Raw genomic sequence first — 18,772 nt, forward strand, 5'->3', positions numbered from 1 at the left:
GTTTTTGGGGCAATGAGAGCCAACCCTTTAAAAACAAGAAGAATACTCACCTTTATGAATGAAAGCCATTGTCAGTTTTGACAGTCCAGTTTATTTCTTTTTATCCATAAACCAGTTCAGAGGACGAGTTTCCTTTACAGTTAGAGAATAAACAAATTAGCCATTGCATTGACCCATGACTTAAAAAAAAAAAAAAAAAAAAAGCTTTGTTTCAAACACAAAAATATTCCACAGCATTTATGAACATGAATTGGAGTTAAAATTGAGGAGAGTTTTAAACAGATATTATCAAAGCATACTGCAATAAAGGATGAAATGATGCTTTTGTGTTTTCCCAGAAATTATCGAATCATCATAGAACCACAAGCTGTTTCCCAGAAACTTCAGATCTGAAAAGTGGTGTAGATCTACAAGTGCTCTGGAGTTGTTCATAAAGTTTCATCCTTAAAAAATGTTAAAGGCCTTACAGTAAGAGTCCTGACCTGGTCAAAGCATAATTACTCAACTATAACTACACAAGTTAATTATAACTACACAACTGTAACTACACAATACATGTTCTTTGATTAAAGAGACTGAGGCCACTAGAGATCATGATGAACAGATCTTACCTGATACAGTATATTGATGTACAGCAGTGTTAATTTCGTTAACGAAAAACTATGACGAAAATTGTTCGTTGACGACCTTTTTTTCCATGACTAGATGATGAGAGACGACGCAATGTCATTAAACGATAACTCTTACTAAAACAACACATGCAATATCGTTGACGAAAGAAGACGAGACTGAAATGTGGCTAAAAGAATAAAAACTTTACCAAAATCACTCTTTTGAAATCACGTTTTGTTTTTGTCGAATAAAGGAGACAAAACATTACAGACTGTTTTACCAGCCTTCATGCTACGGTTGCCAGATTTCTAGAATTTAAACCCCCAATCTGAGTTTTTCTGTCAAAAGAACATGTTTTAAGCTACTTAATAGACCTTTTTCACGGACTGTGATGACGCATATTAACGGCCATAAATATCGTAAGTCCTGCAAAGTTTTTTATAGGCCTATTTTCCTTTTTTTTTTTTAAAAATGTATGTACATTTATATAGATTTTCTACTTAAATTATATTGTCATTCATTCGGTCTATATTGCGCTGCTCGTTTGCTGACTAAATCTGCGATCAAAGTGTAGCTGATATCCAGCAGTGGTTCTCAAACTGACCTAGGCCTACGCGAACAAAGTGCTGAGTTTTACCGCTCATTTAATTCTACTCCACCTTAAAATAACATTAAAACTGAGCATGTATTTCTAGCAGGTAAAATGCCGTAAATCTACAGAACATTCAGTCAAATTACCTCATCTTTCGCGGTCAAAACTGCATCCACGCCAGCAAATCGCGCTACATTAGTGCTGTTCTCGACAATATATCTTTGTAAAAGTGTGGATTTAGCACTACTATCATGAAGAACAAATATAGACACAGACTGCATAGAGATTTAAGATTAAAACTCTTCGATACAAAAACATACCCTTTTTATCATCTTTGTATTTTTTAAAGCATTATTTATTTTATAAAGGTAAAAAAATGCTCTGGAAGAATCAATTTAAGAAGGCAAATATTGTCCCTTAATGGAAAAGGTGTAACTGCAGTCTAAGTGGAAAAGAGAGAGGGTACGCAAAAGGATGTTAAATCCCTCAGGGGGTACGACACTAAAAAGTATGAGAACCACTGAAGAGGGATGTGTAGAATTGCAAAAGTGCTACTGCTAAGAGTGCAATGTCAATACAGCCTGTTACCTTGATTCAGATTTTTCATAAAGCTTAAATGAATTGGTCAAAAGAGAAAAATTATAATGACCATTTTGTCTAAAGACTACATATAAAATAGCTATCAAAATTAATGTTGGTAACTGTAGTTTGACTAAAAGTAATGACTAAAACTTGACAAAAATGCAATGACTTTTCATTGACTAAAACTAGACTAAAATATGAAAGACAAAAATGACTAAAATGTGACTAAGACTAAAGAGCATTTTCATCTCAAGATAAAGACTAAGACTAAATCAAAAATGGCTGCCAAAATTAACACTGATGTACAGTGATACTCACCCGACACGACTGACTGAACAAGATATTTGTGTTTGGTGAGATGCTTAGATTAGTTATCTGTTCATCATTCTGCTAAGGAAATATGACCACAAGTCCACTGTTTCCTTCTCAAATTCAAATTCAAATAACAAATGTATACTGTAGTGCATTGTCAGACTTTCCACACAATGCAATATGTGTAGGTTTTTTTCCTTTCTTTCTTTTTCAGTTTTAACCCACATTGGCAGCTGCTGGTAATTAATCATTAGGTTTTTTTCTCAGCTCGACCCATCATGGACAATCCCAACGTTCCCTTCTTAACATCCTCAATAAGATGGACATTTCAAGTCTCATCCATCCCTCAAACTCTGATTATTAACTTGTGTTGTAAACAGAAAATGTGCATAGACCTTGTGATCAGATCCTCTGATTATTTCACAGATATATCTACAGTTAAGACTTTTGTATGTTACATTTTAAATACAGATATGTTGCAGAAAATGGCTTGATTTAAATTTTCATTTTTCAAACTAGGATATTCTTCTCAAATTAGTCAGTCTATTATATGGAGATTTTTTTGTCTTTCGTGGAAAAAACATGTTCACAAACCCACTTATTACATCACACTGTTTATTAAGAGAAAACTTGGTAACAAAATATGTATTAAAATAAAATCTGAACGAAAGCAAAAAAAAAAAAAAAAAAAAAAAAATCAATCACATGTTTTAACACAAAAATACAAGCAATTTCAAGATATCAGCTGTTCATATACTTATTTTAATAGTTTAGTTATAAAGGTTAATCCCCTACACCTATAAAACCCGTGACCTTCCCTTCTGAAAACATATTTTACCACATGAATATTTAAACATAAAAAGGATCCTTACAGAAGAAAGTATTTCCTTTCTAGGAGCTTTCTGAGCTCAACAGTGAACTCAGTCAAAATATGCTTTTCACCCTCCACCAAAAAAAATCTTGTGGGTTTCAAAAAAGATTAAATAATACAGTTTATAAATTCTACATCAATAGCATTTAGCAAAAGGTAATATTTTTTTTTACCATTTAAAGAAATGGGCGGAGACTACATTTAACACCCAAAACATTGATTCTGTTGTGTATTTAAATATAACATCTGTTATGAAGCAGAAGGGAAAAGAAGGAGCAAGAATTGGGATGGAGCAACATTGATTCCAAAAACACAAGCAAAGATATTCCACATCAAAAATCCAAACCAGGAACAGGAACAAAATGCAAGGAACAAGAACGTAACAGCTTTATGAAACATGCTAAAACAACGACAGACACAAGGCAACTAAAACACAGGTATAAGGCTACATTCAGACTGTCAGTCCAAATCCGAATTTTTCCAAACATTAAATGCGATTTTTAAAAATCCGTTTCGAGCTACATTCATATGTGGTTTGAAATCCTATTCAAATTACATTTCTAGAAATCCGTTTCAGTGAGTCTGGCTGCTCTGATCGGATATCGTGTGGTTTAAGTGACTTTCTCACGCCACGTAATGCCAAGTTTACAGTACAGGACTTAAACGTCGGCAGATCGCTGTGCTGTTCAGACTACATGACTTGCTGTGGAGTCTTGAAGTCGTTGTGGTGTTCACACTACGTGACACTACGTAAATGATCTGTAGCAGGCAGTTACACACTACACGAGCTGACGACAACTGTCACACGACTTTATTTGAAAATGGACGTTGGGAAGAAAATAGATTAAATTTTGAATTAAATTTAATTAAAATTAAATGAACCCTTTCACACACACAAGTTTAAAATATTTTGGCTGACCTCCCAGAGTTAAGGCCACCATTAGAATTGTTTCCATGACGACGCATCATGATTGTCACGTGACACCGCAGCCACACTGTACGACAGATGTATGCTTTTCTCACCATGTCATCAACTATCTGATATTCCGATTCTTATTTATTTGCAAGTGAGTGTTTTGTCCTTTAAAATCCTACATCATGATCTTGATCTTAATATATAACGTGAGATGGGCGCCGCCTTGTTTGTTTGCGCTTTACTTCAGAGAGTCCTGTCAGTCGGATTTATAGGCTACAGCACATGAATTCATCCATTTGTCCCGAAATACATGTGGCCGGTGAACTGGGAGAAGAATAGAGTGAGCTTTATAGTTACTTACACAATGTGTATCTGATATGAATAAACGTCGGCAAATTATCGGCTATTTGGATGGATTGTTATTGCTGCTTCCATAGACATCAGTGTATATTTCATTGGCTGTTGCGCCGCAACACGTGACACCACAGGATATCGAGTCGGCCGACAGCTCCAGATATTTAGCATGCTAGATATTTGTCTGGCATTAGTGAGGTGTCAGCAACGCGTCACCGAGTGTCTTTGATGCGTCGTTGAGTAGTTCACACAAAGATTGGAGAGCGCCGATCACTCGCTGATTTTCCCCCGATCACAGCCCGACCTGTCGGCGAGCTTGTTAACTTGCAAATCGGGCTTAAAATCCTGTAGTGTAAACTTGACATAAAAGGCAATGTCAGACGTTGTTATAGGAAGTTGTTATAGTGCCAGATAAGCAGAAAATGGCAATATAACGGAAACAAGTTTTGAGATCGGCGGTGACAGCAGCACAGAATAAAGCCGCTTGTTCCAGCCTCCTACAGTTTTGCCGCTGCCTCAGAAGACGCAGTAGTCCAGCGCGGCGGATACACATTGTCATGTAAATAAGACAACAAACCCCTCCATGTTGCGATTGTTGTTGTTGTTTTTGGTGTATGCCTACCAACGCAACACATTGCCATAGAAACCAATGCAGATATTCAGGAAAACGAAAGAGTGGCATGGACACACAAATCGGACCTGAACAGTTGGGATACACAGTGTGGATGTCAGTAATTTTAGATCAGATTCCAATCAGATTCACAAACAATCGGATTTGGACTGATAGTGTGAACGTAGCTTAAATACATAAGGAAACCATGGGGCTAATGAGGGACAGGTGTAGGCAATGGTAACAAACTAGGGTAGCTATGGAAACAGACAATGGAGTAAGGAACAAGGGCAACAAGGAACTAAACACAGGAAGTGAACACAAAAACAATTGAACAGAAAAACTTCAACATAAAAGTCCTTAACCATGAAACAGGCTCATGTATATTAATGGCACTTGAGCAGTACTTTTTATTTCCTGAAGATGATGCTATTGTCCTCAATGTTGTTTGCGTCCACAGCAAAGACTGAAGCACTTCCTGTACTGCTGCCTGACCTGGACAAGAATGAGACGAGAGGTGCTGAGTGACTTCATGACATCAGTTTAACCTCTGAAACTCATCAACCACAATGGAATTATGATAAACAGGTAAAAAAAAGAAAAAAAGAAAAAAGGTGCTTTAAGAGACTTTCTGAAGTAAACTGATACTTTTCTTAAATATACTGTTTCTGGAGAGAGTGAAACAGTTTTCCTATGGAGCAGGATGATAAAATGGCTGAATTGGAGAAAAAAGAAAAAAGCCTGGGAAAGCTGGGCCTAAAAGTTTGAAGTCATTTTAAAAGCTTGGAGTTTGAAAGCATTAATGCCATGCAGTCAGACAGACTGATCAGACAGTGTCTGTTTGAATAGTTTTGGCTCATTTGAACATTCAGTCACAGGAAGGAAATGGAAAAGTAACAGATTAAACAACTGCTTCTGACATTTCTCTCTAAAAGACACGGACTGACAAAATGACAGGACCTCCATGAAAACAACTGTAATAGTCTTTCATATTCAGATTTTGACATTGAATATGGTGGCAAATTGAGTGATGTCTGACCTCATTATTGAGGACACAATAGACCAGGAAGATGAAGGTTCCCTGCTGGGAGTTCAAGATCAGGAAGAGGATCTCCAGCTCCTTACTGCCATTAGTGAAGAAACCCAGAATCCAGGAGCAACCAAGAACCACAAACTGAGCCAGTGTTTTAAATGTCATAGTCCTGCAAAGAAACAGAGAGAGTTAATGTGTCTTTATTGACTGCATATATTTTTCAATGGAGTGATCAAATCATAATGTTTGTTACTTGGTTTGTTTCATCTGTGAAACTTCAGCGTTCAGATTTTTGAGAGTTGAGTTCAGTTTGATGATGATGTTGATGAAGATAATCATGTTTAACTGAAAAGTAGAAAAAGTAGAAATCACCTTGTTATCCCTTTAATATAAATTAAAATAATGAGAAATAAATGATGTGCTTACTGCGAGTATGACACAAACAGGACCCAGAAAACTCCAGATGAAACCTTTATCCATTTTAATCCAGCAGCTGTTTGGAGGAAAACACAATATAAGAACTAGATGAATGTCAAAAAATACTATTTGAGTTTTTTAATCTTTTTAATCTTGTATGTGTTTATACAGAGTGTGTAAAAATGTACTTTTATCAGATAGAAGAAATGTCATAAAAGCCCCAAGCTGATTTATTTCATTTGAATCAAATTTATTTTAAACAACAACTCACTGTTCGCTGCCGTAGCCTTCAGGAAGCAGCCCGACAGACACGACCACCACAACCAGAGCAACCGTATATCCAATCACACACAGGAATCCAGTGCTAAGCACCTCCCTCTTTTTGGAGCTGATCTGTGATAGGTTCTTCACACAGATGAAGAGCAGCACAGCTTCAATGAACATCCACACAAAGCCGGAGAGAAAGAGGAAGTGCAGCACACCTGATATCGCGGCACAAAACACCTGGAGACCATGAAGAGACGGTTATGATGATTCTCAGTGAGGCTGTGCTGAGCTGTAGGGCTCCTTCATCATTCTCACCTGCTGAGGGCGTATGAGGCTCAGGAACTGTTGTGTGAGCAGGAACAGAAGGTGGGCCAGCAGAAGACTGATGCAGATGTTGATTCGAGCCACATTATTCACTCCAGGACTCCACTGACAAAGGGCAAAGGTCAACAGGGCCAAACTGAAGAACACCAGACCCACGATCACACACACCAAATTCAACAGATCCAGCAGTGAGTCGCTCTGAGAAAACATGTCAGAGTACATGAGTGCCAAATCTGTGCTGTTCTTCAGTGGTCACTATAAATGCTCTCATACCTCTGGTGGTCTGCTGGTTTGCATGATGAGAGCGAATGTCGACAGATGAACACAGGAACACACAGTGTAGCTGCTGTTGGTCTCTAAAACAGAACAACCATCTACAATCCACTCGCTGATATTCCAGTACACACAAGACAGCGAACCGTTGGGGTCGAACTCCTGCAAAATGAAGAAAGAACATGCAGAAAATATTACAAGACATCTGATGAACATCTGACAACAATATTAGATGTTTTCAGATGTTCATCAGTGCTCAGATTGGTCAGAAACACATTTCAGTCTCTCACTCTGATGTGTTTGAGGGTGAAGTTGACTGGTTTGGTAAGTTTAGTGTTGTTGGTTTTGGGAAGAGTAGCTGAGATCACAGTGGACATCATGGTTTTAACCGTATCATTTGATGTGTTGAAGAAGTCGGGCTTCAGTAGATTCTCCATTGTGTTGTAGCCCATGAAAGCCACAGCAGCTGATCCTGTGTGACAGAAACAGAAGTTTACATGCAATACCATGCTAAAACAACAACAATAAAAAAAGCAAAAAAAAAAAAAAAAAGCAAATGTGGATTAGTGACAATGGTATGACATTTCTTTCTAAGAATTTTTAATTCTACAGAGACATTTCACATACCTTTATCGTTGTTCTTGGCGATCCCAATTAGATCAATGTCCACAGAAGAATTTGTCATGTCAAGTCGAGGGATTTTATTTAAGGCGACATTTGGTCCAACCATGAAGACTTGTCCCTCTGATTAAAAAACAAACAAGCAGTTGTGTGCTATATTAATTTATTTACAATATTTTTTTTTTATGAAAGTACAATTCAATCATTCAATTTGCACAAAAGACAAACAAATAAAATGACTATTCGCTATTGTTGGGTTTTCATCTCTGATGTAATTTTGAACCCTTCAGTTTTGCTTTCATTTAATCCGCAAACTGAAAAAATGTAAATCTAAGCACTATTAACTGTTAGGTCATCAGGAGGTCAAAGGTTAGATCCTACAGCACAGTAAATTCCCTGTGTTAAATCAACACTGCTCTGTGTTCATATTGTCATTATATAATATCAGTAAATTTTTATCTCTAAAGAAAGACATGCAGCCATCATAGCTTTGCAGCAATTTCCTTGAATGTGAGGGCATTTTGATGCAAAGAATATTGCACCTGAAAGAACCATTTACTGGATCATCAAGAACTTCAAGGTGAGAAATTCAACTGCAATGAAGATCAGAGCTTCAGAACATCCCAGAGTGTCCAGCAAGCGCCAAGACTGTCACTTCCTGAAGCAGGGGTAGCTAATGTTGGTCCTGGAGAGCCACAGTCCTGCAGAGATTAGCTCCAACCCTAAACAAAAACACCTAAACAAGCTAATTAAGGTCTGAAGGGTTGTTAGGAAGCTATAGGCAGGTGAGTTTTTATCAGGGTTGGCGCTAAACTCTGCAGGACTGAGGCTCTCCAGGACCAAATTTCGCCACCCCTGTCCTGAAGAGTCACTACTGAATCATGTGCAGAGCTGCTCAATATTGGCAGCATTTGTACACACAGTCTCATTTAGAGAACAATCTCTGACTGTATGGGTGATGTGTTAATTTTATCTTATTGATTATGACAGACCTGAGCTTCTTCAACTGAAGGATTTTTAAAAGTTGCTTTGCTCAAAAAAAAAAAAAAAAAAAAAAAAAAATCAATCAGACACACAGACATTAAGAATCAGCATATGAATTAACAACGGTGACAATAAAAAAGCTTCATGTTGCAGTGCATTCTGGGTGCACCAATCAAAACTCATCCATGGCTCCCAGCATGAATTGTGCCATGAATAAATGATGAGCTTAATTGTCTTAGTAATTTCTTTTATTACTATTTTCTTTTATTTTTGATGTTTTTGATGTGACTTTTTAGTAGCTTGTTTTGTGATGTTCTCTGTTTACCTGAATATGCTGTTTGTCACCTTTGTTAAGATAATTATGTCACTATCAAAACATAACCAACATCTGATCACTTTTTCTCTGGGTTTACTTTGTCACAATAAATGCCCTTTAAAAGCAGCCAGAAAAAAGTATAATGTTATAAAGTCAAGGGTCAAGAGCTCAACTAAAGCAAACACTAATCACCATAATGGTGACTTAAAATTGTGACTGTTTTCTTTCACTGATTCTGCTTGTTAACAGCAGGTGTTCATCAGTAATGCTCATACATAACTTAATCAATGACTTAATTATCTCATTAACTTTAACACTGCTTCAGTGTTACTTTAACACACTTGAGTGTGGACTCAGAGCAGAGTTAATTTAACACTGGGGTTTTTTGATATGTAGAAGATTCCATGCAAGTGTTTTGGAGCTGGATTGGATTTAAACGCTGCAGGACGTTGGCCCTCCAGGAGCAGGATTGGGTACCCCTACCAATAAGACTTTAGTTCTTCTTTGGAACACAAATGAAGATCTTTTTGATGAAACCAGAGAGCTTTCTGATCTCCTATAGATAGCAACGTAATTACCATCATTCAAGGCCCAGAAAGATAAAGACATCGTTAAAATAGTCCATGTGACTACAGTGTTTAACCTTAATGTTATGAAGCGACGAGAATACTTTTTGTGCGCAAAAAGTAAAGACTTTATTCAACAATTTCTTCTCTTCTGTGACAGTCTCTGACACTGTTCATGTGAGCACCACGACACATTCGTGTGATGCTGACACAGGAGCCGGCCAATAATGAGCCGGCATTCTGACGTAGAACCCCAAAGCGCTGCACTGTTTTTACAATGTGTGGTAGTTGCTTTCTATGAAAGAAAGCTCTCGGATTTCATCAACAAAAATATATTAATTTGTGTTCCGAAGATGAATAAAGGTCTTACAGGTTTGAAACAACATGAAGGTGAGTAATTAATGACAACATTTTCATTTTTGGATTAACTAAACCTTTAATTTAACACCGGGGAATTCACTGTGAGTATACTGTATACTCAAGTACTCAAGTGCTTCAGTTCCCAACTGGTTTTGCTTCCAAATCCAAATTTCCTTAAAATCAAACATTTTTCATGGTTTTTCAAGATGAGTGATTTTCAGGACACCTATCCATCTGACATCTGTGTAATTTGACGAGCTTTTACCAAATGATGAATGAATTTGTCTGCTCTCTTTTAAAACATTTGTAACTCTTCACAGTTACATAGTTACTGTAGCTGTAGCATTAATCATTGTTGCTGTCTGTCACCTGTGATCCTTTTGCTCAATTTTGCCAATGAAAAAATAAAGACAAAGCAGAACTGTTCATCTCCGAGTAATACACAGTGGCATTTCATTTCTGAAACCGCGTTTTGAACGAATCGGGTGACCCATTAGGCTTGTCGGACTTGAAGTGGATCTGCAAAGACCGACCGGTGTATGACATCAAAGTAACGCAAGAGCGATTCAAAAGCATACAGAGCCGTCTGCTCTCTAATCGCTCTCACGGTAGTTGGATGTCATAAAAGTCCAACAAGCCTAATCATTCCATGGACCATTCATAAAGAGAACCATTTACTTCACTCCTGAAAGATCCTGAATTAGCTAATGACTTCATCAATAAAGCCATTTACCACTGGCAGATTTAGCTTCTTATTTAGAGTATAATTTTATTTTAAAAAATAATTTCACATTTTCATAGTAATAAAAAAAAGTTATAGTTCACCCAAAAAAAAAAAAAAAAATTATCAGTCATCATTTACTCACCCTCATGGTCCAAAAGAGTATGTGTAATAAATTCTATGCTGAATCAGATAAAATATTTCTTGTTGAAGCTACTTTTTGTAATGTCTATTTGATGCTTCACACATAATGACTTTAAATTATCTTTTGGGAGTAATTTCTCAGCAAAATTTGATTTGCAATTAATTTGAGATTAATTAGATTAAAATTTTTAATTGCTTGACAGCCCTACCAAAAATTGTTTCTCCACTTACCAACAGCAGCAAGAGCAAAACTGACATTGTCACTTGTGTCTGTCGGCTTCACCAATGTAGAGATGAGTTTCTCACTGGTTTTTAACACACGGTTTCCATAGGAGGCGAGTTCAGTTGGGCTGACTGATGATGACGACGAGTCTAAAATCTTCTCTGAAGCGTTGAAGGCCATAGTCAAAATGTTCGTCACAGTCTTGATCAGATAAATAGACTCACAGTAAATGTCAACAGAGCCAACACAGTCAACACTGTTTTGTCAATCATCTATTATCTACAGTATGTAACTGACAAATATTTGATTTTATCAAGACTTACATTCACAGAGAGCACTTGAGATGATGTAATGTTCTCAATCTGCTCAAGTAGATTTTGGAAACAGTTCTGACCCTGAAATCACAATTGTGAAAGCAGTATTTGTTGATTTTGATCATGTTTTTCAATATTAACAGGGAACCAAACATGTATTTTTACTGTACTGAAGAACACGGTGAAGATCCTTCAGTGATGGTAGTACAGACACACAACACACATCTATCAACAATAAATAGACATGCACATTCATATGTCACATAACAGTTATCTAAAATTCACATTTAATTGTACTGCTCTTTGGACTAATTAGTTGTTTCCAATCCAAAGTTGCAAATTAAAAAAAATATATATATAAAATATCACCATTTCCATTCCATGTGTTCTAGAGAGCAAAATTGCCAGTTATAATAAAAATGGAAGCTGCTGCAACCAGACATGAAACGCAATAATAAACGCTATCATGTCATGTTTTGTTTAGATGCCTGATGTTCATGATTATGTGTAACAGGTCTGGTAGGTAATTATACCAAATCATTTTGACAGGCATTTCAGAATAACTAAAACCAAATTTTAGATGGTGTGTGATGAAACTGATTAGTTCAGTAATCACATAGTCTTATGCAATAATAAAATTTGCATAAAATACATGGATGGAAACATGGCTATTGATAGGAGCTGTGAGTCTAACACTAAAACTTAATTTCATAGACTCAACTTACGGTGCATCCTTCCTGCAGTGTTATGTTTATACCTGCAATGACAAAAATCAGCATGAAGACAATCTGCGAATGAAAATTCAGCAGGGTCAGACAAAATTTTGGAAAATAATCTCATAAAGCCCTTGTATCTGTAATGAAGGGTCGGCAGAATGGGGATCCATTTGCAGCTTTATTAGATTAAACACCAAGGCAGAAAGGGGCAAAGGCAAAGACATAAACAGGAACAGGCAATGGTCGAGGCAGGCGGCAGACAAACAGTAACGGGTCACAGGCAGAGATCAGGGCAGGCGGCAAGCAAACACAATCCAGTAAACAGGCACAGTTCAGGGCAGGCAGCAGAGAATCACAACGGGTAAACAGTCCAACAGTAACAGAATAAACAATCCACAGGAAAACGCTCAGAAATGATCACCGGGGCAAATCAAGACTTCGCCCTGAGGTGGTGTGTGTGTAAGTCCTTTATAGTCCAGGTAGTGTGCTAAGCTGTATGTGGCAACTGGTGATTGGTGTGGAGTGTGCATGTGATTGGCAAGGAGGATTATGGGAAATGGAGTCCAGGAACTGACAGGAACAGACAGTGATCGTGACAGTATCCATTTGTAGTGTCCTTAGTCCAGAGTCTCACTTTAAGGCCGTTATGATGCTGTTCCATTAGGATCAAAACTCATGTTACCAGCCCATAAAACTATCAGTAAGAATTCACTGTGTTAAACAATATTAATAGATTAGCAGCAGTCAGAATTAAAGAAAGCAATGATCAAAAATAAAATGATGGATGCGACTATAAATGTGGGAATGAAGAGAAGTTGCCTCTTTTCCCATATATGGACATAAAATTTAAATCTATCTCATCCCAGTCTATTCAAAAAATGTTCAAAAAAAATTTCACTTATATAGAGTAGCTTGTGTGCAGACATGTGTAAATTGTATACAATGATCTGCAACTGCACATTTTACACACTCGTTCCTTATCTTTATCTAGAGACACAAACACACTGGTGTGACTGTTGGAAAGGTTGCACTGATGTTAGTAACAGCTGAAAAAAAAAACGATGAATATCAATAAATTGACAAATGCAAATAAATAAAATGTAAATATATTTACCAATACAGTAAGGCTCTAGCACAGTGGTTCTCAACTCCAGTCCTCAGAACCCATTGCTCTGCACATTTTGTATGGCTCTCTTATCTGACACAGTCAGTTCACGGAGCTCTCTCCTAACAAGCTGATCATCTGAATCAGGTGCGTTAAATAAGGGATACATACAAAATGTGCAGAGCAGTGGGTCCTGAGGACTGGAGTTGAAAAATACAGCTCTAGCAAATCTACTACAAGAAATTAGAATTGTTTGTGTGTTATTAGCTTGAGCACACTGTGTTTGTCTATTGTTGTGACTTAGATGAAGATCAGATCACATTTTATGGCAAATTACTGCAGAAAACCAATTCATTCCAAGGGGTTCACATATATTGGAGTCAGAAAAAACATTGTTCTCTCATATTAATAGTCCTGTGAAACAGTAAGCCATGGCCGGAGAATTTGACCCTGGTTTGCAAAAAAATTGTAAATAACAATGGGAATATACTTCAGAGATCCTTAGAGGTTTTACTCATAATAATTTCTAAACAGCAAAATCCCCAGAGTTAAATCAACTCTGCTCAGAGTGGCCCCTCTCTATATACTGTTAAAGTAACACTGAAGCAGAGTTAAAGTTAATGAGACAATTAAGCAATTAAGTGATGATTGAGCATTAGTGATGAACACCTGCTGTTAACAAGAATCACTGAAGAAAAGAGAAACACAAGAACTACAACTGACTTCAGCCACAGCCTTAGGTGAAATCAACTGAAGATAAAAGGCATTAAATCTCTCAAGATCTGATTAAACAACTCCACAAACAGCATTACCATTTATTGTTAACCAGACTGACATTTTCACATGTCTACAGAAGTCCTTATTGAGAATTTGCTTATTACAAATCTGTAACAACATCTAAACCTCTGTTAATTCCCAATAAGAGCTTCTGTAGACGTGTGATAGAAATAAAGTCAATCTGGTTAGTTATAAGTTAAGCTGGTAATGCTGTTTGTGGAGTTGTTTAATCCGATCTTGAGAGATTTAATGTCTTCTTTTATCTTCAGTTGATTTCATCTAAGGTTGTGGCTGAAGTCGTAGTTCTTGTTTTTCTCTTTTCTTCAGTGATTCTGCTTGTTAACAGCAAGTGTTCATCACTAATGCTCAATCATCACTGTAGTGAAACTAGCACAAAAGAGAAAAATAAATAATTAATCATAACTCATTATAATTAATTATAAATATTTGAATCAGGTAATCGAATCACTTGATGTAGCTGAATTAATATTACAATCAATTGATCTGTTCTGCAGAAGACCAGAAGAGACTAGAGCGATCTGCGTGGGGGGCTTTTTAACCTCTACAGAAGTCACACCTTTGAGTTTTGGCTTGACCAATGAGAAAGGTGCAATTTCCAAGTGGGAAATGTTCCTTTGTTTGAAAGTGGACTCATTTGCATGAGTGAAGTAAGCTGGCAGTTTGTGTCCAATTATACTCTGATAAATATATTAAACATACAATGCATTCTGAGATGGTGATGACCACGAAAGTGTGAGTCATTAAACGACAAGTATTTTGATATGAAACACCACCTAGATGGGCAACATTATCTAGAAATTCTGTCCTTAGGCATGCATAACACTATACAATATACAAAAGAACAACATACAAACAGTAATAACGCACAAAAATGTACTGGGGAAATGCATGTTCATTTATTTAAACAGATTTGTCAATGAATTAGTGGCAAGGATTACATTTCTATGGGCTGAATGTCTGATTCTTGTATTGAGAACAATCAATGTCCCAAGTGTCTTTGAAGTGTGTGAGTGAAGCAGAAGGATGATAGCTCTCCACGGAGGGCCAGACATTATGGAGTCTGCATGGGTGAACGGTTGGAAGAGTAACTTTTACTGCGTGTTTGATCGATTCAGATGCTACACTAAGAGTCTTAATTAATTGCTTTAATCACTTAATTTGTCTCATTAACTTTAACTCTGCTTCAGTGTTACTTTAACACTATAGAGAGGAACCATGAAGAGTTAATTTAACTCTAGGGGGTTATGGATTGCACAGGGACATGAAGATAGAGTATCTAAATACAGGTTTATTTAAAGGGTAATCCACACTCCAGGTCAAGAAAACAGGCAAAGGGTCAAAAATACACAAGAAGGCAGTCCACACAGACAAGAAGACAGGAACACACAGGCAGACATGGAAATCCAAAGACAGGCAATAATCCAAGAACTGGAAAACATGAAAACAGGGGAAACGCTCAGAATTGCTGTGGTACACTAAACAATACTTTGCAGGGGATGAGTGAGACACAGGCACTACTTATACACAGGCACAAACAAGCTTAACAAGATAACGAGTTAACAAGAGGGCGTGGTCCAATGAGTGTCCATGGTAACAAACAAGGGGAACAGCAGCAGGGAAACATGAGGTGAGGTGCACAAACAACAGAGGAGACACAGGGAACACAGGCAGGGATCATGACAAGGGGTTTTGCTTTTTAGGGGTACCAATAATTGTGGCCAATGTGTATTAGAGAAAAATATTTTTTGAATGAAAGATCAAAAGGATAAACAATACAAATTTATTTTCACAACCTTCTTTGGACATATTTACCAAGGGTGCCAATAATTCTTACCATGACTAACACACACACACACACACACACACACACACTGTACATTCTATCCCCCTACACTACCCCTACCCCTAAACCTACCCATCACATAAAACTGTATGCATTTTTACATTTGTACTCATGAAATGTCCTCATAAAACACGTTTATGTCGTAATACCAGTGTAATACTCATGTCATTATACAAATTTGTATCCTCAAATCATGAAAGCAAGCACACACACACACACACACACACACACTGTATATAGAATTCATATATATATATATAGAGAGAGAGAGAGAGCGAGAGAGAGAGAATTCCTTTTCTTTTATTCCACAGCTGATGTGTGCAGTTTATTTTGCTTGCTTTAAAAGAATTTTCTCTTGTTTAGTAAAGTATTTTTAGTGCAGTCTTTTTCTGCTGCCATTGTTTTCCTTGGATTTGCTTCTCAGTTCCATGCAGTTTTTATATGCATGCAGATCTATAAGTTTTATTCTAAAGTGGCTCCCAGCATGCATTGCAGCACAAAGCATGTCACAATTGTTGAGATTCATATGCTGATCCTTGATGTGCCCCAACAATGTATTTACTGTAAAAAAATTGTAAAAAAAAAAAAAAAAAAAAAAAAAAAAAAAACATTCTACTGACAGCTGTGGTTGCCTGTAATGTGCTGTTAATTTACATCACTCTACCGTGAATTTACAGCTCTCCTTTTTTACAGTTTGTTACCGTAATACAACAATGGAAATGAACTCATTTCATTTGGGAAACTGATTGCTTCAAATAGTTTGAGTTTAAAAACTAGTATTTATCTAGTCCATCAGGATCGTGAGCAGGCGTGAGCTTGAGCGGTGACGATCTCGCAAGACTATGGGTGATCCATCATGGCGGCATACTAAACGCAGCAAAAACAAAAACAAAATAAAACAGACCGATCATCTACAACTAAACTACTATTACCAATTTCATCGTTTCAATACTAGAACCGGATAAACTACAGTGGAAACTTTGGGAAAGTTCATAGACGACTACTTCTGCAGACTGACCAACATGCCGCAACCACAAAAGAAACAACCTCGCCGGGAATACTCAGCAGAGTCAGAGGAAGATTCTACAACGACAACGATAGAGGTGGGTCTTCTAGAATTGATTAACAGCAAACTGCCAATTCTTGAAATACTTCATCAGGATATCAAAGATCTTAAAACCAGTCTTGAATTTAATCAGTCCCAGATAGAGTCGCTGCAAAAATAAGACAACGAAATGCATACAAAGATATCTGATCTGAACAGTCAACAGTCTGAAAACCGAAAATAAACTGCTGAAAGAATCCATATTAGACATTCAATGTCGCAGTATGCAAGATAACCTGGTCTTTTCAGGTATACCAGAACAAATCCAAGACAACCCGGAACAAGCGGTCAAAGATTTCATGCTCTCTTCTCTTAAACTCCCAAAATAAACTGGCAACAATATAACTTTCCACCGCATGACCTAACAACAAGAAAAACGCCCACGTCCCATCGTTGCAAAATTTGAACATTACAAACAAAAAGAACTGGTCAAGAGCAAGGGTAAAGAATTGCGAGGAACTACATTTGGACTTAACGATCAGTTTTGCCAGAATGGAATGGTTGACGGTCAGCTTTATAGAAATGAGACTATATTGTGGTTATCAAAGGCGAAATCAAATATCTGTTATCAAAGGCGAAAGGAAAAAAAACAAAAAACAATATATATATATATATATATATATATAGCCAATGAAAGCAATATAAAATAAACACCTGTAGGCCACATTCAAAACATGTCTGTGTACTCATTTGAAACCAAGTGCTCTTTTTGTTTTATGTTATGTCCGTCTGATATTGAATGTGTAATGTATGTAGGCTTTTATTATCTATATTATACAACAGGGTACAGATGCTTATATTTTAAATACTGATTAAAGCTAACTATCTTAATATTAAATGTCACATTTAAAATTGGTAAGCTGGAATGTAAGAAGCATCAACTCACCAGCGAAAAGATCCAAAATTTTAAACCATCTTAAAAACTCAAGGCAGATATATGCTTATTACAAGAAACCCACCTTTTGGAATCAGAACATAAAAAATTAACAAACACACAATTAACACCAATATACTCTGCATCCTACAACAGTTATTAATCATTCAGCTATATGTGACCCAGAAGGGCGATATGTTATCATCAACATATCCTTTAATAATAAAATACTGACCGTCTCTAATATATATGGACCAAACACAGATGACCCCCAATTTTTTCATAACTTCTTCTCTTCAATAGCCAACCTTTCTCAATCAGTTATCATAATCGGAGGAGACTTTAATACAGTTATCGATCCAACCCAAGACAAATCAAATACACCATTGCATTTTAAACCGTGGCAATCTACAGAAATCATTAAACAATACATGGCTGACCTTGGTCTTGGCGATTGCTGGAGACTTACAAACCCAACTTCACGAGAATACACTTATTTTTCAGCAGTTCATAAGTCATACTCGCATATTGATTATTTTTTAACAAGCAGCTCCCTCATTCCAGACATTTTAAATACAACAATTAATCCTATTATTATATCCGACCATGCTCCAATCACTACAACTATCAATAATACGGTGGTTACAAAAAAAACATTTAGATGGAGGATGAATATATCTCTACTTAAAGATAAAGACTTTAATGAATACTTTGAAAAAGAATGGGCAATTTTCATGGAAACAAATAATATACCAGGCACCTCTGCAGTAATTCTCTGGGAGACAGCTAAAGTTGTATTAAGAGGAAAGATCATATCATATTCTGCATATAAACACAAAAAGGAACAAAAACTAGAAAAAAAGCTAGAAAATAAAATACACACGTTACACAACAGTTACTCTCATAATCCCAATGAACA

At 36.7% G+C, this 18,772-nt stretch overlaps 1 protein-coding gene across 3 annotated transcripts in view; it reads right to left on the reverse strand.

Annotated features, from left to right (window-relative positions):
- Window positions 1-2,251: 2,251 nt before the first annotated feature.
- LOC127497911 (adhesion G protein-coupled receptor E3-like) overlaps window positions 2,252-18,772 on the reverse strand; it is a 59,740-nt gene continuing 43,219 nt past the window's right edge. For 2 of the 3 annotated variants that reach the window (XM_051866731.1, XM_051866730.1), the window contains 12 exons: window positions 12,138-12,169; window positions 11,422-11,493; window positions 11,107-11,299; window positions 7,791-7,907; window positions 7,454-7,635; window positions 7,164-7,325; window positions 6,882-7,088; window positions 6,571-6,803; window positions 6,309-6,375; window positions 6,136-6,227; window positions 5,889-6,051; window positions 2,252-5,344 (listed from right to left, as the gene is read on the reverse strand). In XM_051866731.1, coding sequence (XP_051722691.1) covers window positions 5,288-5,344; window positions 5,889-6,051; window positions 6,136-6,227; window positions 6,309-6,375; window positions 6,571-6,803; window positions 6,882-7,088; window positions 7,164-7,325; window positions 7,454-7,635; window positions 7,791-7,907; window positions 11,107-11,299; window positions 11,422-11,493; window positions 12,138-12,169 — 1,577 coding nt within the window. In that variant the 3' untranslated portion in view covers window positions 2,252-5,287. Of the gene's footprint in view, window positions 5,345-5,888; window positions 6,052-6,135; window positions 6,228-6,308; window positions 6,376-6,570; window positions 6,804-6,881; window positions 7,089-7,163; window positions 7,326-7,453; window positions 7,636-7,790; window positions 7,908-11,106; window positions 11,300-11,421; window positions 11,494-12,137; window positions 12,170-12,549; window positions 12,988-18,772 lie in introns of those variants that run through there. The other variant, XM_051866732.1, reaches the window with a different exon arrangement.

This window comes from Ctenopharyngodon idella, chromosome 16 (assembly GCF_019924925.1).
Source record: "Ctenopharyngodon idella isolate HZGC_01 chromosome 16, HZGC01, whole genome shotgun sequence".
Lineage (NCBI taxonomy): Eukaryota > Metazoa > Chordata > Actinopteri > Cypriniformes > Xenocyprididae > Ctenopharyngodon > Ctenopharyngodon idella.